At 39.2% G+C, this 24,153-nt stretch overlaps 1 protein-coding gene across 1 annotated transcript in view; it reads right to left on the bottom strand.

The window, feature by feature from the left end:
* LOC126272342 (spatacsin) overlaps nt 1-24,153 on the bottom strand; it is a 324,204-nt gene that overhangs the window by 219,714 nt on the left and 80,337 nt on the right. The window contains exons 10-11 of the mRNA XM_049975137.1: nt 21,406-21,587; nt 11,368-11,522 (exon numbers count right to left, since the gene is read on the bottom strand). Coding sequence (XP_049831094.1) covers nt 11,368-11,522; nt 21,406-21,587 — 337 coding nt within the window. The remainder of the gene's footprint in view (nt 1-11,367; nt 11,523-21,405; nt 21,588-24,153) is intronic.

Raw genomic sequence — 24,153 nt, forward strand, 5'->3', positions numbered from 1 at the left:
CACAGAATACAACCCTGTACTCATCGCCAAAAATTTTGTCATGTTACACAAAAACAATATTAGAATACCCACCAACCAACTTTAGTTCACTTCAAGGATGTGGTAATAAGAACAAACACACAGAATCATACATTATGTGATCCAAAGTATCCGGAGACCCCCAAAAACATATGTTTTGCATATTAGGTACATTGTGATGTCACCTACCAACAGGTACTCCTCATCAATGAACTCAGTAGTGATTAGACATCGTGAGACAGCAGAATGGGGCACTCTGTGGAACTCACGGTCTTCAAACGTGGTCAGGCGATTGGGTGTCACTTGTCATATGTCTGTACATGAGATTTCCACACTCCTAATCATCCGTAGGTCCACTGTTTCTGATGTGATAGTGAAGTAGAAACATGAAGGGACATATACAGCACAAAAGCATACAGGATGACCTCATCTGGTCACTGACAGAGGCCGCTGACAGTTGAAGAGGGTCGTAATGTGTAATAGGTAGACATCTATCCAAACCACCACACAGGAATTCCAAACTGCATCAGGATCCACTGCACTTAATATGAGAGTTAGGCAGGTGAGAAAACTTGGATTTCATGGTTGAGCGCCTGCTTGTAAGCCACACATCACACCAGTAAATGCCAAACAACATCTCACCTGGTGTAAGGAGCATAAACATTGGATGATTGAACAATGAAAAAATGCTGTGTGGAGTGATGAATCACGGTACACAATGTGACAATCCGATGGCAGGGTGTCGGTATGGCGAATGCCGAGTGAACATCTTTTGTCAGCTTGTGTAGTGCCAACAGTAAAATTCGGAGGCTGGGGTGTTATGGTGTGGTCGTGTTTTTCATGGAGGGGGATTGCACCTCTTCTTGTTTTGCATGGCACTATCACAGCGCAGTCCTACTTTGATGTTTTAAGCACCTTCTTGCTTCCCACTGTTGAAGAGCAATTTGGGGATGGTAACTGCATCTTTCGACACAATCGAGCATCTGTTCATAACGTACAGCCTGTGGCAGAGTGGTTACAAGACAATAACATCCCTGTAATGGACTGGTCTGCACAGAGTCTTGACCTGAATCCTATAGAACATCTTTGGGATGATTTGAGCACCAACTTTGTTCCAGGACTCACCGACTGACACTGATACCTCCCCTCAGTGCGGCACATCATGGAGAATGGACTGCCATTCCCCAAGAAACCTTCCAGCACCTGACTGAACATATGCCTGTGAGAGTGGAAGCTGTCATCAAGGCTAAGGATGGGCCAACGCCATGTTTAATTCAAGCATGACCGATGGAGGGTTCCATGAACTTATAAGTCATTTTCAGCCAGGTGTCCAGATACTTTGATCACATAGTGTAGCTTACATATACACACAGTTTAACAGTGAACTGTTCCTTAGTCACAAAAACCATGCCAAGTGAGGCAGCCTCTGTAGGCCAACCATACAGGTGTACGCTATTTAACTAAGCACGCTCACTGCATAGGGTTGCAACAGTACTGAATTGAGTAAAGGAAAAAAAAGAAACTATGGAACAACTTGACCAAAAGAAGGGATCAGTTGAGAGGACACATTCTGAGGCAGCAAGGAATTGTCAATTTGGTAATGGGGAGACACTGAGGAATGAATGCAGTAAGCAGGTTCAAATGGATGTATGTTGTAGTGGTTATTTGGTGACTAAGCAGCTTGAACAAGACACGGTAACATGGAGAGCTGCATCAAACCAGTTTTTGGACTAGAGACCACAACCACAACCACCACAACCACCACCACAACAACAACAACAACAACAACAACAACAATATTACTTCTTTCAACACAGAGGGAAGAGGGATAGGCTTAATAAGCTTACAAAGGAGTGGCACATCACTAAGGCCCTAAGTGAAGAAGAGGTTCAAATGGCTCTGAGCACTGTGGGACTTAACATCTGAGGTCATTAGTCCCCTAGAACTTAGAACTACTTAAACCTAACTAACCTAAGGACATCACACACATCCATGCTCGAGGCGGGACTTGAACCTATGACCGTAGCGGTCACGCGGTTCCAGACTGAAGTGCCCAGAACCACTTAGCCACAACAGCCGGCGAAGAGATTCACCTGTTGTGCTCACAACCTCCTGTAACTCCTTTCTAACTTTGCCAAACATATTCCTCTTTGCTTTCTGAGGAAAGAATTAATAATTTTAACAAAAAGGATAAACATTTTCACTTTTAATGGGTCTGTCAGCAGTAATGAAATTTTGCCTTCTGACAGTATGTACTGGCCAGCTATTCTATCCTTTTGTAATTTTATAGTCTCCTCAAATGAATTTTCATTTTGATGTAATTATTTTTAAGGCAGGTGGCGTATTTAATCTGTCATACTATATTAACACTAAAAGATGCATTAAGTATCTTTATATTAATCCCAACAGCTAATACTTTAAAAAAACTGATGCTCTTAAATTATATCATCTGGTTGCTGATCACTTACTAGGGTACACTAAAGTTTTATGGGAAAGCACTGCTTGCTTATACAGAATAATACTTAATAATATAATTAATGTACTTGATAATATGATGCAGGTTTATTTAAAATAATAAGCAATGCTTCAAATAGAGCTAAAAAATTTGAAAATATCAATCTCAATTTTTTAGAAGTATTTACATAAATATTCAGGTACCTTATTTAGTATATTTGATGAGGTAGCAGTTTTTTTTCAAAGTAGCAACTTTCATTCTAATTTGTTGTTGTTGTTGAGCTCTTCAGTCCAAAGACTGGTTAGATGCAGTTCTGAATGCTACTCTGTCTTGTGCGAGCCTCTTCATCTATGAATAACTACTGCAAGCAACATCCTTCTGAATTTGCTCACTGTAATCATCTCTTGGACTCCCTCTACAATCCCCTGCCCTCTTACCTCCCTCCCCCCCCCCCCCTCCCCCCACCGCCACTTCCCTCCAATACTAAACTGGTGATCCCTTGATATCTCAAAACGTGTTTTATCAAACCATCCCTTCTTTTTGTCAAGTTTTACCACAAATTTCTTTCTCGTATCTCCAGCTGTATTCAGTACCTCCTCATTAGCTACATGATTGACCCATCCAACATTCAACCTTTCTCTGTAGCACCACATTTTGAAAGCTTCTATTCTCTTTTTATCTGAACCTTTTATCATACATGTTTCACTTCCATACATGGCTGCACTCGAGACAAATACCTCCAGAAAAGAGTTTATAACACTTATATCCACATTTGATGTTATCAAATTTCTCTTCGTCAGAAATGCTTTGCTTGACATTGCCAGTCTGCATTTTATGTCCCCTCAATTTCAGCCATTATCATCTATTTTACCAGCCAAATAGCAAAACTGATCTGCTACCTTAAGTGTCTTGTTTCCTAATCTAATTCCTTTAGCATCACCTGATTTAATTCAACTACATTTCATTATCCTTGTTTTGCTTTTGTTGATGTTCATCTCACATCTTCCTTTCTAGACACTGTACATTCCATTCAACTCCTCTTCCAAGTCCTCTGTTCTCTCTGACAGAATTACAATGCCATCAGCAAATCTCAAATTTTTTATTTATTCTCCCTGATCTTTAATTCCTACTCCAAATTTTTCTTTCATTTCCTTTACTGCTTGTTCAACATATGATTGAATAATATTGAGGATAGGTTACAGCCTTGCGTCACTCCTTTCTGAACCGCTGCATCCCTTTCATACGCTTGACTCTGTACAACTGCCATCCGATTTCTACTGAAGTCGTTAATAATGTTTTGCTCCCTGTATTTCACCCCTGCTACCTTCAAAATTTCAACAAGATAAGTCTAAGATAAGTCATAGGGCCAGTATTGCCTAGCACATTCCTACATTTCTCCGGAATCCAAACTGATCTTCCCTGAAGTAGGCTTCTACCAGATTTTTCATCTTCTGTAAGGAATACATGTTAGTATTTCGCAACCATGACTTGTTTAACTGATAGTTCAGTAATTTTCAATCTGTCATACTGCTTTCTTTGGAATTGGAATTACTACATTCTTCTTGAAGTCTGAGAATATTTCTCCTTTCACATATCTCACACACCAGATGGAAGAGTTTTGTCATGGCTGGCTCTCCCAAGAATATAATCAGTTCTTATGGAATATCATCAACTCATGAGGTCTTATTTCTACTTAGAGCTTTTGAAGTGCTGTCAAATTCTTTTTGAAGTATGTAAGGGGTCTGTAGGCCCTTACTATAACTTTGCACTCGGCACAGGTCAATGAGGCGAACAATCAATTGCGATGTGTTGCGAGAGCGAGTGTCGAGATGTGCCAGAGTGGTTGGCGGGAATGGTGTGTGTGTGTGTGTGTGTGTGTGTGTGTGTGTGTGTGTGTGTGTGTGTGTGTGTGTGTGGAGGCCATTATTGGAATACAGGGTTTTTAACTGAGAAGGGTGTCACCATCGCTGTGGTTAGACCCCTAAATAATAAATAAATACGGGGAAAGTGATGCAGTATCTTTATAAAAGCGATTAGTGACGTTACTAATGCCAATTATTAGTTTCGCGTCTACCGCGCCAGCCTAACCTTGGATTGCAGTGTTGGATGCAGTGATGGATTAGCGTGTGACAATAATGGCAAATAAAGAAAGCCTGTGCTGAGATTAGCCGTAATTAGGTATGTATAACGAAGGCAGTGGCTGTCTCCTTTTTGTGTTTTGAGAAGAATATAAGTTCATAATTAGTGAAACTGTGTTGGTGTTCCTTATTACCATTCATTCAGTATTATAGTATTGAGCAGAACGAACTGGAAAATAACAACTTCCGTAGCAGTCAATTCCGATTACCAGCCCCATTAGGATTTGGATTGTTTGGGGAATGAGACCAGACAGCGAGGTCATCGGTATCAACGGATTAGTGAAGGATGGAACTCGGCTGTGCCCTTTCAAAGGAACCATCCTGGCATTTGCCTGGAGCGATTTAGGGAAATCACGGAAAACCTAAATGAGGACGGCCGGACGCGGGATTGAATCATTGTCCTCCCGAATGCGAGTCCAGTGTTTAACCACTGCGCCACCTCGCTCGGTGCCCCATTAGGTTCACGGTCATGTTAATAATAAATATTGGGCTGCTATTCTATCAATTCAGGTTGGGATAAGAACGGAGGTGTTACAAGTACCATATCTTCCATCTCATCTTCACCTACCTTCTGTTTGTTTTCTATAATATTGCCTTCAAGTTCATCTCCCCTGTACAGACCCTCTATATACTCCTTCCACCTTTGAGCTTTCCCTTCTCTGCTTAGGACTAGTTTTCCATCTGAGCTCTTGATATTCATACAGCTGCTTCTCTTTTTCCGAAAGGCCTCTTTAATTTTCCTGTAGGTGATACCTATCTTTCCACTATTACAATACACTCATAAACCCTTAGATTTGTCCTGTAGCCATTCCTGTTTAGCCATTTTTCACTTCCTGTTAATCTAATTTCTTAATCGTTTGTATCCCCTTTCATCTGCTTCATAAACTGCAGTTTTACACTTTCTCCTTTCATCAATGAAATTCAATACCTCTTTTGTTATCAAAGGATTTCTACCAGGCTTTCTCTTTTTACCTATTGATCCTCTGCTGCCTTCACTATTTCATCTCTTAAAAATACTCTTTCACCATCTACTGTATTCCTTTCACTTGTTCTAGTCAGCCATCGCCTAATGCTCTGAAACACTAAACAACCTCTGGTTCTTTCACTTGATCTAGGTTCCATCTTCTTAATTTCCTATCTTTTTCCAATTTCTTCAGTTTTAATCTACAGTTTATACCCAATAAATTGTGGTCAGAGTCCACATCTGCCTCTGGAAATGTGTTACAGTTTAAAATCTGTTTCCAAAATCTCTGTTAACCATCATATAATCAATCTGAAACTTTCAGTTTCTACACATCTCTCCTATGTATACAACCTTCTTTTATGATTCTTATCCAGTTGAAACTTCCTAGCATATTAAAACTGTGTGCCAGACCAAGACTCGAACTCAGGACCTTTGCCTTTCGCGGGCAGGTGCTCTACCATCTGAGCCACCCAAGCACGACTCATGCCCCGTCCTCACAGCTTGCCTTCCGCCAGTACCTCGTCTCCTACTCTGAGGATAGGGCGTAAGTCATGCATGGGTAGCTCAGGTGGTAGAGCACTTGCCCACGAAAGGCAAAGGTCCCGAGTTAGAGTCTTGATCCAGCACACAGTTTTAATCTGCCAGGAAGTTTCATATCTACGCACACTCCTCTGCAGAGTGAAAATCTCATTCTCTTAACCAGTTGTTAGTGATGATTAAATTATGCTCTGTGCAAAATTCTACCAGGGGGTTTCCTCCATCATTCCTCCCCCCCCCCCTCCACCCCACTTCATATTCACCTATAATTATAATTTACTTGATTTGATTTAGCTGACATAAGTATGTATAGCAGTTAGCAGAGTATTCTTTATCTCTGAAGTTTCTTCCTTGTGATGAAATCTACATGATGGATGAACGAATCAAATAATATACACAGGAAAGATTGTGTAACCAAACCAATCATGTATCCACCATCAGCTCTTGCGCAATTGCCATTCGGACAAAAACTAAATAAACTATACTATTTCCACACATGGTATAGTGGAAATGTTGAGTTGTATATAGGTGGATAAACTACTACTTGAATGTAACAGTTCAGTTTACAAACTTGTATTCCTTTTTTCAGTGCACACAGATACAGATAAATATGGACATATGCACACAACTGCATTTTTCCTATGATCTTGCTTGAATGGTGTGATGAATTAGGTCTGGTGAAATATGTGAGATAAATAAGAAAAAAGTGAAGAGAAGGAATGGACAAGGCTACAACAGTATGAGGTTACTGTTGTTGCATCCCTCACAAGAGGGAGGAATAGCAAAGGAAGGGATAGAAATATACCACCAGAGAGCTTGCACAGGTGGATTAAGAAGCAGATATTAGCAAGGAGTGGCAAGATAGGGAGAGGGGAAACCACCGAGGTAATAATGCGAATGAGGATATAGATTGAATAAAAATGAGGGACTCTGTAAGAAGTGCAGGTGGGAGGGAGAGGGGAGAAGAGAGGAGTGAGAATGAAGAAGGTCAGGGAATAGAAATAGTGGTGCCATCTGTATCTGGCATCTGCATTTGTTTGTGCAAATATGTTACATTTATTTATGTTCAGGGTCAACTGTGAGTCCCAGTAATATTCATCAATACTCTGCAGGTACTGACCGAGCGAGGTGGCGCAGTGGTTAGCACACTGGACTCGCATTCGGGAGGACGACGGTTCAATCCCACGACCGGCCATCCTGATTTAGGTTTTCCGTGATTTCCTTAGATCATTTCAGGCAAATGCCGGGATGGTTCCTTTCAAAGGGCACGGCCGATTTCCTTCCCCATCCTTCCCTAATCCGAGCTTGTGCTCCGTCTCTAATGACCTCGTTGTCGACGGGACGCTAAACACTAATCTCCTCCTCCCTCCTCCTCTGCAGGTACTCCTGCAAACCATTACAGTCATCTGGCATTGCTATCTTGTTATAGACAACCACATCATCTGAAAACAGCTTTATGTAGTTTCTGACATTGTCTACATCATTATACTGTAAACAGTAAGAGTCCTCCCTTGGAGTACTCCTGAAATTACCTTTACATCTGTTGATTTTGTTCCATCACAAGCAACGTGTCAAGTTCTATCTGCAAGGAAGTCTCAAATCCAGTAAAAAATCTGATCTGTTACACGATAAGTGTGAATTTTTTCACAAAAAAAGGGTGCAGGACAGTGTCCAATGTCTTCTTGAAGCCAAGGAACACAGCATCAACCTAAACACTGATGTATACAGCACTGTGGACCTCATGGAAAAACAGAAAGAACTGAGTTTCACAGGATCTCTGCTTGCAGAATACAAGTTGATTTTAATAGAAGAGATTTTCATTCTCCAAAAACATCATAATATATAAGCATAAGACAAGTTCCATAATTCTACAACTGACTGATGTCAGCAATACAGATCTGCAATTATGTGCATGTGTCCTATGAGCCTTCTTGAAAATGGGAATGACCTACATGTTTCTCCACTCACTACATATTCTTCATTACTCCAGCGACCTATGATGAATTGCTGCTAGAAGGGAGAAAGTTCTTTCACATAATTTCTGTAGAATCTTATAGGTGTCTCATCTGGTCCGGATGTCTTTCCACTGTAAAGCAACTGTAGTACTTTTCTACTCAGTGATCAGTTTCTGCATTTCACAGTTTGTACAGTGATTGAAAAGAGGGCCACATTACCATTGTCCATGATAAAACAGTTTTGGAAAACTAAATTCAGTATTTCGGCCTTCTGTCTGCCATTTTCTTTTTCAGTTCCATTATGATCACTGAGGAACTGATGATTTTGAACTGCTTACTGATTTTATGTAAGACTGAAACCTCTTGGGATTTTTAGTCAGTTCAGTTGGCAAAATTCAGCTTTCACAGTCATTTAATACTTCTCTCATTGGTCTACTTATTTTCATTTTTGCTTCAGTCAGCCTTTGTTTGTCAGCTAGTTTTGGACTTATCTTAAATCTGTAATGAAGCTCTCTCTATTTATGTAATAGTTTTCTAGTATGGATATTCAATCATTAAGGTTCTTTCCCATTCCTCAAGACATAGTTCAGAATGTACTTGTCTGCATCATACTGAATGATTTTTTAATTTTTTTTCCGTTTCTGCTCTACATTTTCATCCTCAGTGCTGAATATTTGATGTTGGCAACTCAGATGCTCAGCAACTTTTACCTTGGCACTCTTGCTTTTCTTAACAGTCCATATAACACCCCTAGTCAATGTTGTTAGCACAGCCTTAATTATAACTGATACCCCCCTCTATGTTAATTGGTTTGAAAAGTTAAGGCCTGTTTGTTACTAGGTGATCTAAGATATTATCTTTATGAGTTGGTTCTCTAACTATCTGTTCAAAGTAATTTTTGGACAAGAGATTCAGAAAATGTCAAATGAATCCCTATCCATACAAGTTTGCTGGAATGACTCTCCAATTTTATACTTGGTAAGTTGCAGTCTTCCACTATTACAATAGCATGATCAGGCAACTTATTCATAAAACTGTGCATGTTCACTCTGAAGCACTCTACCACTATAGCTCCTGATGCAGGAGGTCTATAAAAGCAATTGATTTCCATTTTTGAGCCAACCTATCCTTACAATATATATTTCAAACTGAATTTACAATTTCATTGCTATTCACTTCCAGTTCCAAACAGCTTTCTGTTCCTAATACTATACCTTTATTAACATTTTGTGTTTGCCCACAGTGCTGTTTAATAATACAGGCTACTAAATTGTAGTCACTATTATAGTGAACCTCATTTTCAGCCATCACTGTAGGAGAGATTGAAATAAGACCCAGTTTCAGTGAAAATGTGTAAATTTGAATGAAATCCATCCTTGTTGAAAGTTCATTCCACTACTGTATAGGAGACACACTCCCAGTCAATACAGACACAAGACTGCTGCTTGTTGAGGAGGCATTTTAAGGGCTACCGTCTCTGTCATTGCAATGAACATTAGAACTGACTGGTGAACAGTTTGTGATGTGTTCTCTGTTTGTAGACAACTTTATTATTAACTGCTCCTTCACTGGTTTCAGAGAGTGCAGGGGCAAAACAAAAGAAAGGTTTCACATTTTAAACAATTAAAAAGGTTGTGTGTTACATTTCAATCATAATTTTAGTTAATCAGAGATATGTTTTAATGACACAATACTCTATTTCAAAGAACCTGTCTGGTTCCTGTGTGTTGTATTTCATAAAAGACTCATGTAGCTATCACCTTGCATAGCTTCAAAATAAGAATACTTAAAATTCTATGCATTACATCATTTACATATCAGACCAGCAACAGGGGCATACAGGATGAGCACTTTTCCTGGACTAAAACTGGTGAGACTGTCTCTAAGCATAGTGTCTCATCATGGAACTCATTTACAAGCCCATTCAGACTATAGAATACCCAGCAGCCACCACCACTGTTTCAATTACATGAAAGTGTGTCATATGCAAAAAAGCATGCAGCAAGAATAATTTGCAATGCTCCTCCATGAAAACTGGAAGGTGTCACTTTAATGTGTTACACATTTTAAATACAGTTGCCAACTACATGTATAATGAAAATTGCTGTACAGGTTTCACTGCAGTTATGAAGAGTAATAATGTCCATAATAAATATGGAGGTATATAAGGGGAGGTGGCAATACAGACTTACGCTGAACATTGCTTTGAAGCCAGAGCCACCATGTTAGTAGCCCATAAGCATTAGCAGACTACTCTTTGCAATTCCTTCTTGTTCTTATTTTCTGTTGTGTCCACACAACAGTCACGTCAAATAGTAAATATTACAGTGCTTTCATGAATAATACAGTGTCAGGGAAGCATATTTGGTCCTGTAATATGACTCCTTTGACCTCATTAACATAGCTTCCCTTTTGTTACATGTTTTGAATAACCAATAAGCGAAATATGTGATGAGAAAAGGCTGTTTCATAATCCACCATTTTCCTTAGTACGGAATGATGTTCCATCTATGTCCTTTTCCAAAAAATTCTGAGAACATATTTTGCTACGTCTGGATGGTTTGCAATGTTTCCTTCTCACAGCATTCAACTGGAGTGCTCTTTGAGTTGTATTAGCTGGAAATCTAAAGCCAAATTACAGAAATAAAACTGTTACACTGAGAGTAATCCCAGCTCAACTAAAATTCATATACATAAAAAGAAAATATTGATTGAATGAGTCCACTTACAAATCAAATGTGACTCTTTTACACTTTAGACAATATCAGAATGACTTTACACCTGTAAATTATGCAAGCTGTCACTTTTTATCAGAACACTTCCACCAGAAACTAATGTTTGGCCATACTAACAGGGCAAACATTGGCTTCAAGTTTGTGACATCATTACAGCTCTGTTTATTATATCTCCACAATAATAAAAAACTTAGATCAATATTAACTAGGCTCAAAAAAAGGATTAATTATAGTGCAAACAAAAAAATTTGATCACCTGCCAAATGATTTAAAATGCCTGACTGGTGGCAAAATTAACTTTAAAAGTAATTTTCATTTCCTCAATAATTGGGTGTCTTAGTTAGACAAAATTTTATTTAAAAACTTGTAGTACACACACTATGAACTAGTAAATACTCAGAGGCATTGTTAAACTAAAGAATTTTTCATTATTATACTTAGAATTTGTGTGAATTGGTAGCATTTAGCCACATGTAAAGATAAACTGTATTATAAAGTCCGAAAACTGGTTCATTATGATACATTATACACAAGAATAGAGGAACAAAATGAATGAATTAATTACCTGGAACATTAAAGAAAATCTCAGTCAACACTAATGATTTCCAGTCAGGTGGTTGTTTAAGAACAACATCCACTGTTAGCTTCTGATCTGTTCCCAAAAATTCCTTATTCTGCATTTGCTTCTGTTTTTTACTGGTTGTCTGGTACGTGAATTCACTGTACAACAAATGGACAAATCTCAGATCAGTAGCTCATACACGCTAATCTAAATATAGCAATTAACAAAAAAAAAATTACATGATCTGTCAACAGTCTCCACAAGAAAGGTGAACTTTGGGCATGTGTTCCACATGACTTTATTTTCCATCTAACTGAAGGTACTCGTATTTTTTCAATACAGTATTTATCTTAACTTGTATGGTCATGCCAAGACATAGACTACAGAGGAACCTAAAACTGCAAGTGAAGAATAAATAGACACATCTTATTAAGAAAACAACTGATACAACACATTGTGTATCCTTAAGTGAAAAAAAAAAATTTAACTAGAAAATCAAGCAATTGTTTTACAAATGTGCCTTACAATTCTTTCACACTAGGGCTGAAGTGATTTACTGAATAGCTTAAGAAAATGTTATTTTCATTTGATGTAGCTAACGGAGGAATATTTAACTGTTTCTCATTTATTTTCAAGACCAACAGTATAAGGAAAGGTAGCTTCATTATATACACGAAATGCTGAGTGGCAGGTAAGCAATACATAGTGGACTAGCTCAGTCATCAAACTTGTCAGAGCACAGACATACCTCAGCCACTTTCCCTCCCAACAAAAGATGGCTCTGAGCACTATAGGACTTAACATCTGAGGTCATCAGTCCCCAAAAACTTAAAACTACTTAAACCTAACTAACGTAAGGACATCATACACATCCATGCCTGAGGCAGGATTCGAACCTGTGACCGTAGCGGTCGCACGGTTCCAGGCTGAAGCGCCTAGAACAGCTCGGCCACTGCGGTCGGCTCTCTCCCAACAGTATATCCTAAATGACACATGTAATCCTTGGATAAATGACAGTATGTACTATGTATAGTGAATAATGAATTAACGAGTATCAGTTAGAGTAGAAAAATAGCATTTATGATTTGAGAAATGATTGAAATGTAATAACACATTTACAAGAAAATACCGTAATGTAGATAAGTTAAACATTTTAAATGCAACTAACTTCACAAATTAATAATAAATATTATTTAACACAGATTTCACTAGTTTAACAAAATTACCTTTCATTAATCACGTTCACAAGAACTGAGTCCATTCTGAAAGCATCCTTAGTGCGCAAAAGCATCCTTAGTGCACACTCAACACTAGTTAGATTACAACAAACAAACAAAATTACTGTGGGTGCCTTGATGCATTTTAACATTCTAGTTGCTTTTCAGTTCTACAGTTATTACCAAATTTTTCATTTTCACATTCATAGCATAACTTAAACTGGGGGACTGCAGTATCCTGTTTCCATGGAGTAATTTTTTTGATTTAGCTACCTTTTTCTCTAGCTGATGTGTGTGATTCAACTGAATAGACAATTGTCTTCCCTTTGGTAACAATTTGTTTTGTAGTTACTGATCTTAATGTCTACAGTAATACTCTTCAAGATTCCCAAAGATGTGAGTTGAAACTATACCAAGTACAGTGACTAGATCAGTATTTTCTCTGGTAATGAGTTCATTATTATTTTACAGTAACAATGTTTAGAGTTGTACTTGGTGTGGCTTGATGGCTCAGCAGTAAAGTGCCTGACTGCAAATCGAAAGGTCTCCGATTAGTTCCTGGTATAGCTTAGGATTTTTATCTGTCATTTATCACTTCTTTCATCAATGGTTGACACGAGAAAATGCAGAGTTGCACTGTAGTCTGGAAGCCACGTGGAAACTATACATCCTCCTATAACTGGCTGGGTAAGTCAGTTTATAGATCTGAGGAAGGCAGTGGTAAACCAGCTCCAATAGGACCTGCCTAGTAAAGCACTGTGCTGTTCAAAATAATCTTCAGATTTATGACTACTTTACTTTACTTATAAGTGCACAATTATCTCAGTAAACTGTGGAGAAATTAAAACTGTCTCACATTACTGTGACCCTATCTTACATTGATTTGAATCTAAAGTTGGACTGTCATTATAAATATCTGCCAATTTGTGTTCTTTTTGTGTCCTTGGACCTCCAAAAAATTATGGACTTACAATTTTTTACTTCTGACACTTTTATGTCTAACATTCATTCTAATCTGGCTTCCTATTTTAGGTTAATGGGTCTCACCCCAACAGTGGTTTTTCCCCCCTCCAAATAGTAAGTAATACAGTACCAAATTTCTTTGCAATTAATCCACAAGCTTAGGAGCAGGTTTCTACCTGTGGCTTTGACCACATAAGCGTATGTCATATGTGTTCCATGTATATTTAACATATTTCACACATATTTATACATATATTTCAACTGTATCTTTAGAAAATTTCATCCTGTTGTACCATTTTCATGCAGCTCAATGTTTGTGTCATATCTCCTGAACCATGTATGACACAATTTTGGAAGTACATCCTGCGGTGTATGTGGCTACTGTCTGCAAAAGGTGTTATGAATAGTGTTTTTAGCAAAGAAGTAACAAATTTAAACATCATGCATGGTGTGGCAGTTTTTCATGCGTCTCAGTTTTTATGATGTCGTATCTCCTGAACTATGTGTCTACAATGATTTACTTTTGCTGGTACATTCAGAGATGTATGCAAATATTGCCTGCATAATGTGCCACTAATATACACTCCTGGAAATGGAAAAAAGAACACATTGACACCGGTGTGCCAAACCCACCATACTTGCACCGGACACTGCGAGAGGGCTGTACAAGCAAAGATCACACACACGGCACAGCGGACACACCAGGAACCGCGGTGTCGGCCGTCGAATGGCGCTAGCTGCACAGCATTTGTGCACCGCCGCCGTTAGTGTCAGCCAGTTTGCCGAGGCATACGGAGCTCCATCGCAGTCTTTAACACTGGTAGCATGTCGCGACAGCGTGGACGTGAACCATATGTGCAGTTGACGGACTTTGAGCAAGGGCGTATAGTGGGCATGCGGGAGGCCGGGTGGACGTACCGCCGAATTGCTCAACACGTGGGGCGTGAGGTCTCCACAGTACATCGATGTTGGCGCCAGTGGTCGGCGGAAGGTGCACGTGCCCGTCGACCTGGGACCGGACCGCAGCGATGCACGGATGCATGCCAAGACCGTAGGATCCTACACAGTGCCGTAGGGAACCGCACCACCACTTCCCAGCAAATTAGGGACACTGTTGCTCCTGGGGTATCGGCGAGGACCATTCGCAACTGTCTCCATGAAGCTGGGCTACGGTCCCGCACACCGTTAGGCCGTCTTCCGCTCACGCCCCAACATCGTGCGGCCCCCTCCAGTGGTGTCGCGACAGGCGTGAATGGAGGGACGAATGGAGACGTGTCGTCTTCAGCGATGAGAGTCGCTTCTGCCTTGGTGCCAATGATGGTCGTATGCGTGTTTGGCACCGTGCAGGTGAGTGCCACAATCAGGACTGCATACGAGCGAGGCACACAGGGCCAACACCCGGCATCATGGTGTGGGGAGCGATCTCCTACACTGGCCGTACACCTCTGTTGATCGTCGAGGGGACACTGAATAGTGCACTGTACATCCAAACCGTCATCGAACCCATCGTTCTACCATTCCTAGACCGGCAAGGGAACTTGCTGTTCCAACAGGACAATGCACGTCCGCATGTATTCCGTGCCACCCAACGTGCTCTAGAAGGTGTAAGTCAACTACCCTGGCCAGCAAGATCTCCGGATCTGTCCCCCATTGAGCATGTTTGGGACTGGATGAAGCATCGTCTCACGCGGTCTGCACGTCCAGCACGAACGCTGGTCCAACTGAGGCGCCAGGTGGAAATGGCATGGCAAGCCGTTCCACAGGACTACATCCAGCATCTCTACGATCGTCTCCATGGGAGAATAGCAGCCTGTATTGGTGCGAAAGGTGGATATACACTGTACTAGTGCCGACATTGTGCATGCTCTGTTGCCTGTGTCTATGTGCCTGTGGTTCTGTCAGTGTGATCAAGTGATGTATCTGACCCCAGGAATGTGTCAATAAAGTTTCCACTTCCTGGGACCATGAATTCACGGTGTTCTTATTTCAATTTCCAGGAGTGTAGATAGTAGTGAAGAAGTAATAAAACAAAACATCATTCTTCTTGCAGCACTTTTAATGCATGAACAGTACAAATGTAGTAAGTAACAAACTTTTTTCATTTCAGTATTTTATGGGCATTGTAAATGAGACAACATTATATAAAGATTAGAAACTGTGTGTAAGGTTTGTTGCAAATCACCATCTGCTCTCATTCTAAAATACTGGTTAAATAAAGTATGGGTATGCATGCATCATGGGCAACCCTGCTTTTTCAACCCCACCTTTCTGGCAGATGGGAAGTTTTTACACCCACAGCGATTCTTTCCAGGCAGTGAATGATAAATTTGGTTCAAATCGGTCCAGAGGATCTGTGGAACATACATGCATACATACACACATACATACATACATACATAGATTACACACACACACACACACACACATATTTTTATAATACCAGGGGCGCGCACACACACACACACACACACACACACACACACACATCCATCCATACACAGACACAAGCAGACATAATTAAAGGCAAAGAGTATGGGCAGAGATGTAAGTCAAGGCGGAAGTGTGGAGGCAAAGATGATGTTGAATGACAGGTGAGGTATGAGTGGCGGCAACTTGAAATTAGCGGAGATTGAGGCCTGGTGGATAACGAGTAGGGAGGATATATTGAAGGGCAAGTTCCCATCTCTGGAGTTCGGATAGGTTGGTGTTTGTGGGAAGTATCCAGATAACTCTGACGGTGTAACACTGTGCCAAGATGTGCTAGCCGTGCACCAAGGCATGTTTAGCCACAGGGTGATCCTCATTACCAACAAACACTGTCTGCCTGTGTCCATTCATGCGAATGGACAGTTTGTTGCTGGTGTCCATTCATGCGAATGCGAAATTCTGTGTGTGTGTGTTTTATTCATTGTGCCTATCTACCGGCGCTTTCCCGCTTGGTAAGTCTTGGAATCTTTGTTTTTAATATAAAATACTGTATCATACATACAAAGCTTCTGCAGCTTTTGTTAGTTTCAGGAAACTAATTTAACAGTTCGCAGTTTACAAAGGAGTGGCAAAAGGTAATCCCATCTCCCCCAACCCGGAAATGGAAATGTCAAAACCAAACTAGGGAGAAAGAGGCATTCAAATCAACAGAAAGGGACTTAACAAAATGAGATTTGCAGATGTCACTGTGCTACTCGAAAATGATTCTGACGAGCTATAGATGTTGGTATTGGATCTCACCTCAGAATGTCAGGCAGTGGGACTGAACACAAACCTCTCCAAGATCCAAATAAGGTTTACTAAATGGGGCCTGGTAAAAAACTCACAATTAAAAAATACACTACTGGACACTGACAGAGAACACGTCTTACAAAAAGCAAGCTTGTAAATATGACAGGAGGCATAAGATTAGAAATCTATCAATGACCCACGCTATGCTGGTAATCATTTGGAAGACATTGAACTATCTTCACGTCAGACATGGCACTAAACCTGAAAAAATATAGTTTTTTGTCGGTGTGTTCTCATCAGGATGACTTACATCTGTGAGACCTGGACCTCTGTGAATACAGAGTAATCATTTGGAAGACATTCTATTGGAAGTAATCATTTGGAAGACATTCAACTATCTTCAGGTCAGACATGGCACTAAACCTGAAAAAAATAGTTTTTTGTCGGTGTGTTCTCATCAGGATGACTTACATCTGTGAGACCTGGACCTCTGTGAATACACAAGACAGAAACTTACAACAGCACCGGAAGCATGTTGGGTTTTACAAGAAAAGACAAAAATGACAGAAGACATCAGATCAATTACTGACATCAAAGACATCCTGGAGAGATCAGCCACTGTGAAATGGCAATGGGCCAGCAATGTTGCCGGTAGAAATGATGACAGCTGGATAAAGGCGGTACTGGAATGGAGACCGGGATATAGACGGAGGCAACAACAAAGAGTGCTAGACCAATGGGACAAAGACCTACAGAAGATTGCTGGAACTGACTAGCTGAATATTGCCCAACATCACTACTCAAGGAAGAAGAAGCTGTATACATACCTGAAAACATACCTAAAATTTATGTGAATGAGAAAACAGACTGCTTGAAAAGGGCAAATATCATAGCAGAAACTGAATACATCATAAAGCAACAAGAAAGACTGAACAAACCTGATTTCAATGCAAACTTAACAGAGAAAGAAAACACATAATCAGAGAGAACAAAACCCCCATAAAAGAAAACACTATGACATCTGAAGGAAAAAACCTACAGAAAGCTACGCAAGAAATTAACACAAGAAAATGCCATAACCACGAAATATGACAATGGCAATTTGATTGCACTCAAAAAAGAAAAGGAACACAATGATAAAACATTAGAATTCATTCAAAGCAACAACATCAGAGAATTAACAAGTGATCCAACATACTGACAACAAAGAAACTTACAGAAAACCCTGAAAAACATAGAAACAACTTTCACAGACACACAAATTAAATAAATGAGACACAAAAATCCCAAGGCCCCCCACTCTAAAATCATTGCCCAGGATTCAAAACCAGGTACCCCCTATATGCCCATTGATTGACTTCACCAAAGCACTGACATACTTCTTAGCCAAAAAAAGCACACACACACTGCAACAGAGAATATACAAACTTACCGAAAAAGAAGCCTGAAGAACTCAAGTGACTTAATAGAAAAAATAAAAATGAAAACTCACCATAAATGGCAACTATAAATTCATTTTACATCATTTCCATGTACACACAAATTCCAACAGAAGAAATTATCAACATTATAGAAAGAAATCCCCAGCTACAAGATATAAAATCAAATCCTTGACAAAATAGTAAAACCAAAGCAACACAAAATAAAACATTGCTACAGATGTGTGGCCGATATAATTTGCCTAATATATGAACCACAATCTCGTATAAAGGAACTTCATGAGGACATTAACACCCTGCGCCCATAAACAGTCACCAATGAAACAGACACAGATAAAAAAACTCAATTTCTTAGATCTCACAATACATAAGAGAAACAACAAACACAAGCTCACAATTTATTAGAACCAATCCAATCACCCCATAATTCATGAAGAACCCAGCTGCAGGAATTTACTACACAGACAGAACAAAACACCCATCAACAAACATGATTATACAGAAGAATGGAACACAATAAACAAAATAAATTTACTACACAGACAGAACAAAACACCCATCAACAAACATGATTATACAGAAGAATGGAACACAATAAAACAAATATAATAATGGGTATGATACAAAGACTGTACATAAAATAAAACAATAAAGTACAAAAACAGGCAACACACAATCATGAAAACACACACACAACAAAACACAACTCACAACAAATCAGCAGATAGTAAGCAATAAATGGCACAAATTACTTGCAACAACAAATTCAAATGCACAGGGTGGGCAATATTGAAGAGACAAGGTTCAACACAGCATACAGAACCAAAACACTATACAGAACAGAGTTGGAAGAAATATCACCAACACTGATAAATACAGCCAGTCTGGAATATATAAACTAACCTGCAACTGCTGTATATGTGGGTCAAACATGCAGGAATTTTAGAACCACGTATACAGAGCATCTCACAGCAATGAAAAGCAATAGCTCACATTCAACATTTACTGATCACTTAACAGCACAGAGTCACCACCTAATCAACATAGAAACTGATTTAAAAACCTTCAAAATTAGTAACAGCTATACCAAGAATTACCATGAGAAGAAAACTTATCACATCCCAAAATCAATAGCCCAGGAAAAGAAAGAACTAAATGAATACATATCACTGTGCAATACAGCCCTCTTTGCTACTATAAATGAACTATATAAATAATACCTACCCCAAAACAGTATATAATCAGCTTGTAAAATTAAATTTCTATCTGCCCACACTGCACACCATTCACTCCATACACCTATCCACAACTCTCTCTCTCTCTCTCTCTCTCTCTTTCTCTCTCTGCCTAGACCCCCCCCCCTCCTCCTCCCCCCCCCCCCCCCCCCCCACACACACACACACAAAACATACGAACTAAACACAACAAATGTCAACAACACTTCAAACCCGCATGCCACATCCAAAACAAACATACCATGAAACAAAATAACACCACAGTCACAGCAACATATAATAGCAGTGAAAACTTTGAGCTTAGCACAAAATCATATAAAATTTATACATAATGACAAATACAATTGAATATCTTGACATGAAGAAGTAAAAGCACCAACGCATAAAAAAAAACCCTCAAACAACACGATACATGGTGACTCTTGGTCGGAAATTCATAATAAACAGAAAAATAAAATAATGTTTTGCTGTTTGCAGATGACAAGCTGTAGACTGACAGTAGAACTAAAGCTACTAGCATAAATACCCAACAGCTCCATGTGAGGTATGTAAACAAATGCATACATCCACTTTATTTTTAAATGTACTATAAAACTAGAAACCTTAGACATATCATAAATAAACAACATAGAATGCCTCAAATCAGTGACACACGTCTCAGCTCCAATGTAAAACACTTACAATACGTGCTCATTACACAAATGTCAACATTTTGCACCAAAAGTTTCTTTAAAGGTTAATGTGAAACAATTTTGCAGAACAAAAATTATCATGCCCACAGAAAATAGCGCAAGAAGTCTGGGTGAAAAAAAAAAATACAAAGGTATCTTGCATAAGGCAGAATTTCTCAAATTTTCTTAGCAAGTATGGAAATAAGAAGAATTGCAACATTCATACGATGATAAAAAATAATCAAAATCCTATCTGCTTCAGCATTATTTCAACAGACACTTACAAGAGTTACAAAAGTAAAAAGTTTCAGATAATGTGTTTGGTGTCGAAAATTTAAAGACTTCTCCTCGATATCCATTACAGTAAGATAATCTGGAAGTCATTTGTGAACAATATCACCTTTAGAAATGATACTTGAAAAAATTTCAATACAAGAAAGCTTCGATTCACTCGTGATTTTTAAGGATTCAGAAAATTTTTGAAAACCACTGCTGATGTAGGATAAGAAGATAAGTCATTTTTGGATCACATTTTTCTTTTGGCCATTCTCTCAGTTTCACAGATGCCAGTTAAAAATGAATACCAAACTATTGTTCAGGGTACACATTCCAGTGAGAAATAGTCAATGAGTGACTTAGTTCTTTTCATGATTGCAGTAGCATCAAATGGCTTGAGCTTGATATGTGGTTGTCTTCAGCCTCTGCTGCAATAGATGATGGCAGTTTATTGCCTGAGGGATGGGTTGGTATATGTGATCTTTGGGTAATCATCATATCCCCCCCAGGACCAATCTCTTTTTCTTCATAGTAGAAAGAGTAACATCACAGTTTTTTTTTTACACAACCATGGAACTGAATTTCAGGATGGTATGAATAGAGTTGGGGTAGAAGTAAATGTAACAGTACAGCACCATGTGGCCAGATAATGAAGATATCACCAAAGAGATTTAATCATTCAAGCTTTTACCTAGGGGGGACAAAACTGCTACTTTAAATGACAAAGCGATTTTCTTAGCAACACCCTTATCTGGAATGCCAAGTTTTCAAATTTCCTCATTTCCTTTCCTTCTTATTTCTATTCTGTTTTTCTATTGCACATAATTTGCACAATGTTATTACACTTGGCAGCACGTGTATAAACAGTAAGATGTAGATCTCTTTCAACTTGCTCCAAATGTACTGTAAAGACTCTTGCAGAACAAAAGTCCTCATCACGTTTACTGCATACCAAATGTTATTTATAACATTCTGAGAAAGCCTGTTTACATTTCACCAATGAAAAATAAAGTATATTTACCTGGTACCAGAAAATTCAACTGCCTCTAAATGGTCTTCCAAAAGCAAAATAAATTTCCACGCCTCAATTTCAGGAGGGTCCAAGGAGTGGTGGTCAACCAAGTATTTTGCAACATTATCACGTATTTTTCTCTCACTCGATTTTCTAAATATATTTCTCAGCTCTTCTTCAGAATTATAACCCTGTAAAATATGTAACATTCAGTTACACATCAAAATGAAGTACTTACTACCATGTTGCTAACAAAATATGTCTTAGGCTTACAGTAATTCCACATGCTCAATCTCTTGCCAACCCCCCCCCCCCCCCCCCCACCCCTGCACCCTCACCCTGCATGTAATCCCCCCACCCCCACTCCTCCTCCTTATTTATCCCATCTGCCCTTATTAGATTACTGTTAGTACAAGTTTCTCCACTTATTAGACATCATTCAAATTCTCTGATCAACAACATATTTTTCAGTACTTAATTCCCGTGATAATATTCTTTGTTCAGTACTTAATTCCAGAGACCATAGTAGCAATGATATTCTTACACTAACTGAAGTAAAAATTAGTAACAGTAATACATAGCTACACTAATCTACACACTCATAGAAAAACTGTTGACTTTTCAGAAATGTATATAGTTTGCTGCTGGGCATAAAATAATAACTAACTGCAAACATACTGTCTATTTAGACTGATTAAATTGTATCATTACAAGTTTTGACATCTCATGTAGGTCTTCATTTGACAGCATGATAGTGAATTTCATAAATCATACCCTGAAATAAGATCCACTCCATTTAATTTTCTCTCCATGTCACGTACTACCTAAAATAATTTAGACCCATCTCCCCCCCCCCTTCTCCCCTCCACACACCCCTCCCTCCCCCCCCCCCCCCCCAAAAAAAAGGGTGTTCTCCTGCCGACACTTGGTGAGTAGATTTTTTATCTATACAATTAATGTGTGTTCTCCTGCTGCCGCTTAATGAGTAGATTTTTTATCAATAACATTTTACTGTCAAAAAAAAAAATATCTGCAACAATTAGACATACCCCTCTATGCTCAACCTGTACCAACTTCCTTGTCTTATGGACACCTGATGTATTACTTGTCTATCCCATCTAGCAATGAGCAAATCAGTACCATTATTTACAAGGCCTATTTCAAGAAAGTGTAGTGAGTGAATAATAATAAATAATCTGTTCCACCCAAGTAATAACAGATAAAATGTTAAATTAAATGTAGCTAGCAGTCAATACACTCTTATTATTCAGGTAATTTTTTTAATAATAAATTGTAATGTATGTTATGTAATTGGAGTAACTGTATTAGTTCTATTTCAGCAATGGATGACATATCACATCTCCGTGCCTGCTGTGACCAGGGTTGAGCCGGACAGCACAGAGAACTTTCATGACAACTAACAACAAGAATACGGTTGAATATAGATGACAAAGATGGTGATGGAGTTTTTAGTTGCTGAGTAGTCGATATCATGGTTATATGAGACCTTGTTCAATATGAATGTATGCAGTTGAATGCCTGTGATTGAGTAATAAAAGTTTTCCTTAGAAAAGAAATTGAAAATGATGATGCACTATGGAAATATATTAGCATTTTTTTGAAACAGTATGACAACATCAATATTTGGACAATTGCAAATGACTCCCACTTGAGGACAGATCTGCAGGGAGACACACCACCCCTGTCCTTCCAGACATCACCAATACTGGTACTAACATTGTTCAATTCAATATGCTCTCAGGTTACAAATTACATTGTGTGGCAGAGCTTAAAATGTATAAGAGTTTAGTTTTTAGGCCGATGAAGTTATAATTTCAAATTATAAGAATATTAAAGTAAACAATAAAAATATGCATTATCTTGTGTACGTCATCACATGTGCTCAAGAACATGTCCCCACAATTCAATAAAATTATGATAGCCTGAAAATAAAATGCTGCTTCGTGTAATAAGGATTAACTTGAAGATAATACAGTGGAATATTTCCAATGGAAAATCCCAGATGGAATAATGACAATATTATAAAAGGATAGATTGCTACTCACCAAATAGTGGAAATATTGAGTTGCAAAGAGGCACAACCAAAAGACAGCTAAACAAATAAGTTTTTGCCCAACTGTGCATGATGGGAGATGCAATCTGCATGCTGGGCTAGGTGGAGGCTGAGGTGGGAGAGGGAGGGATAGCAAGACAGGGGTGGGGGATGGTAAAGTGCCGCTTGTGAGAGCATACAGACACATGGTGGGGAGAGTGTACTGCAGATAGATACAGTTAAGAGAAGGGCAGGGGGATGGGGCAGGGTTGCAGGAAAGGAGAGAAACAAAAATGCTGTGGGTGCACTGGCGAAATAGAAGGCTGGGTACTGCTGGAATGGGAACAGGGAAAGAGACAGGTGGGTGAAGGACAGTGACTAACAAACACTGTGAAAGCAGTCATGTTATCTATGAGCTAAGCTGCAACCACTGTGCTGCATTCTACATGGGTATGACAACCAACACCACATAAATGGCCACGGACAAACTGTGGCCAAAAAACAGTTAGACCACCCAGTTGCTCAACACACTGCTCAACAGAATGCTCTACACTTCAAAGACTGCTTCACAGCCTGTGCCATCTGGATCCTTCCTACCAGCTGTTCTGAACTGCACAGGAGGGAGCTCTCTCTGCAATATATCCTATGTTTCCATAACCCCTTGGTCTCAACCTTCATTAGTCACTGTCCTTCACCCACCTATC

Source organism: Schistocerca gregaria, chromosome 5 (genome assembly GCF_023897955.1).
Source record: "Schistocerca gregaria isolate iqSchGreg1 chromosome 5, iqSchGreg1.2, whole genome shotgun sequence".
Lineage (NCBI taxonomy): Eukaryota > Metazoa > Arthropoda > Insecta > Orthoptera > Acrididae > Schistocerca > Schistocerca gregaria.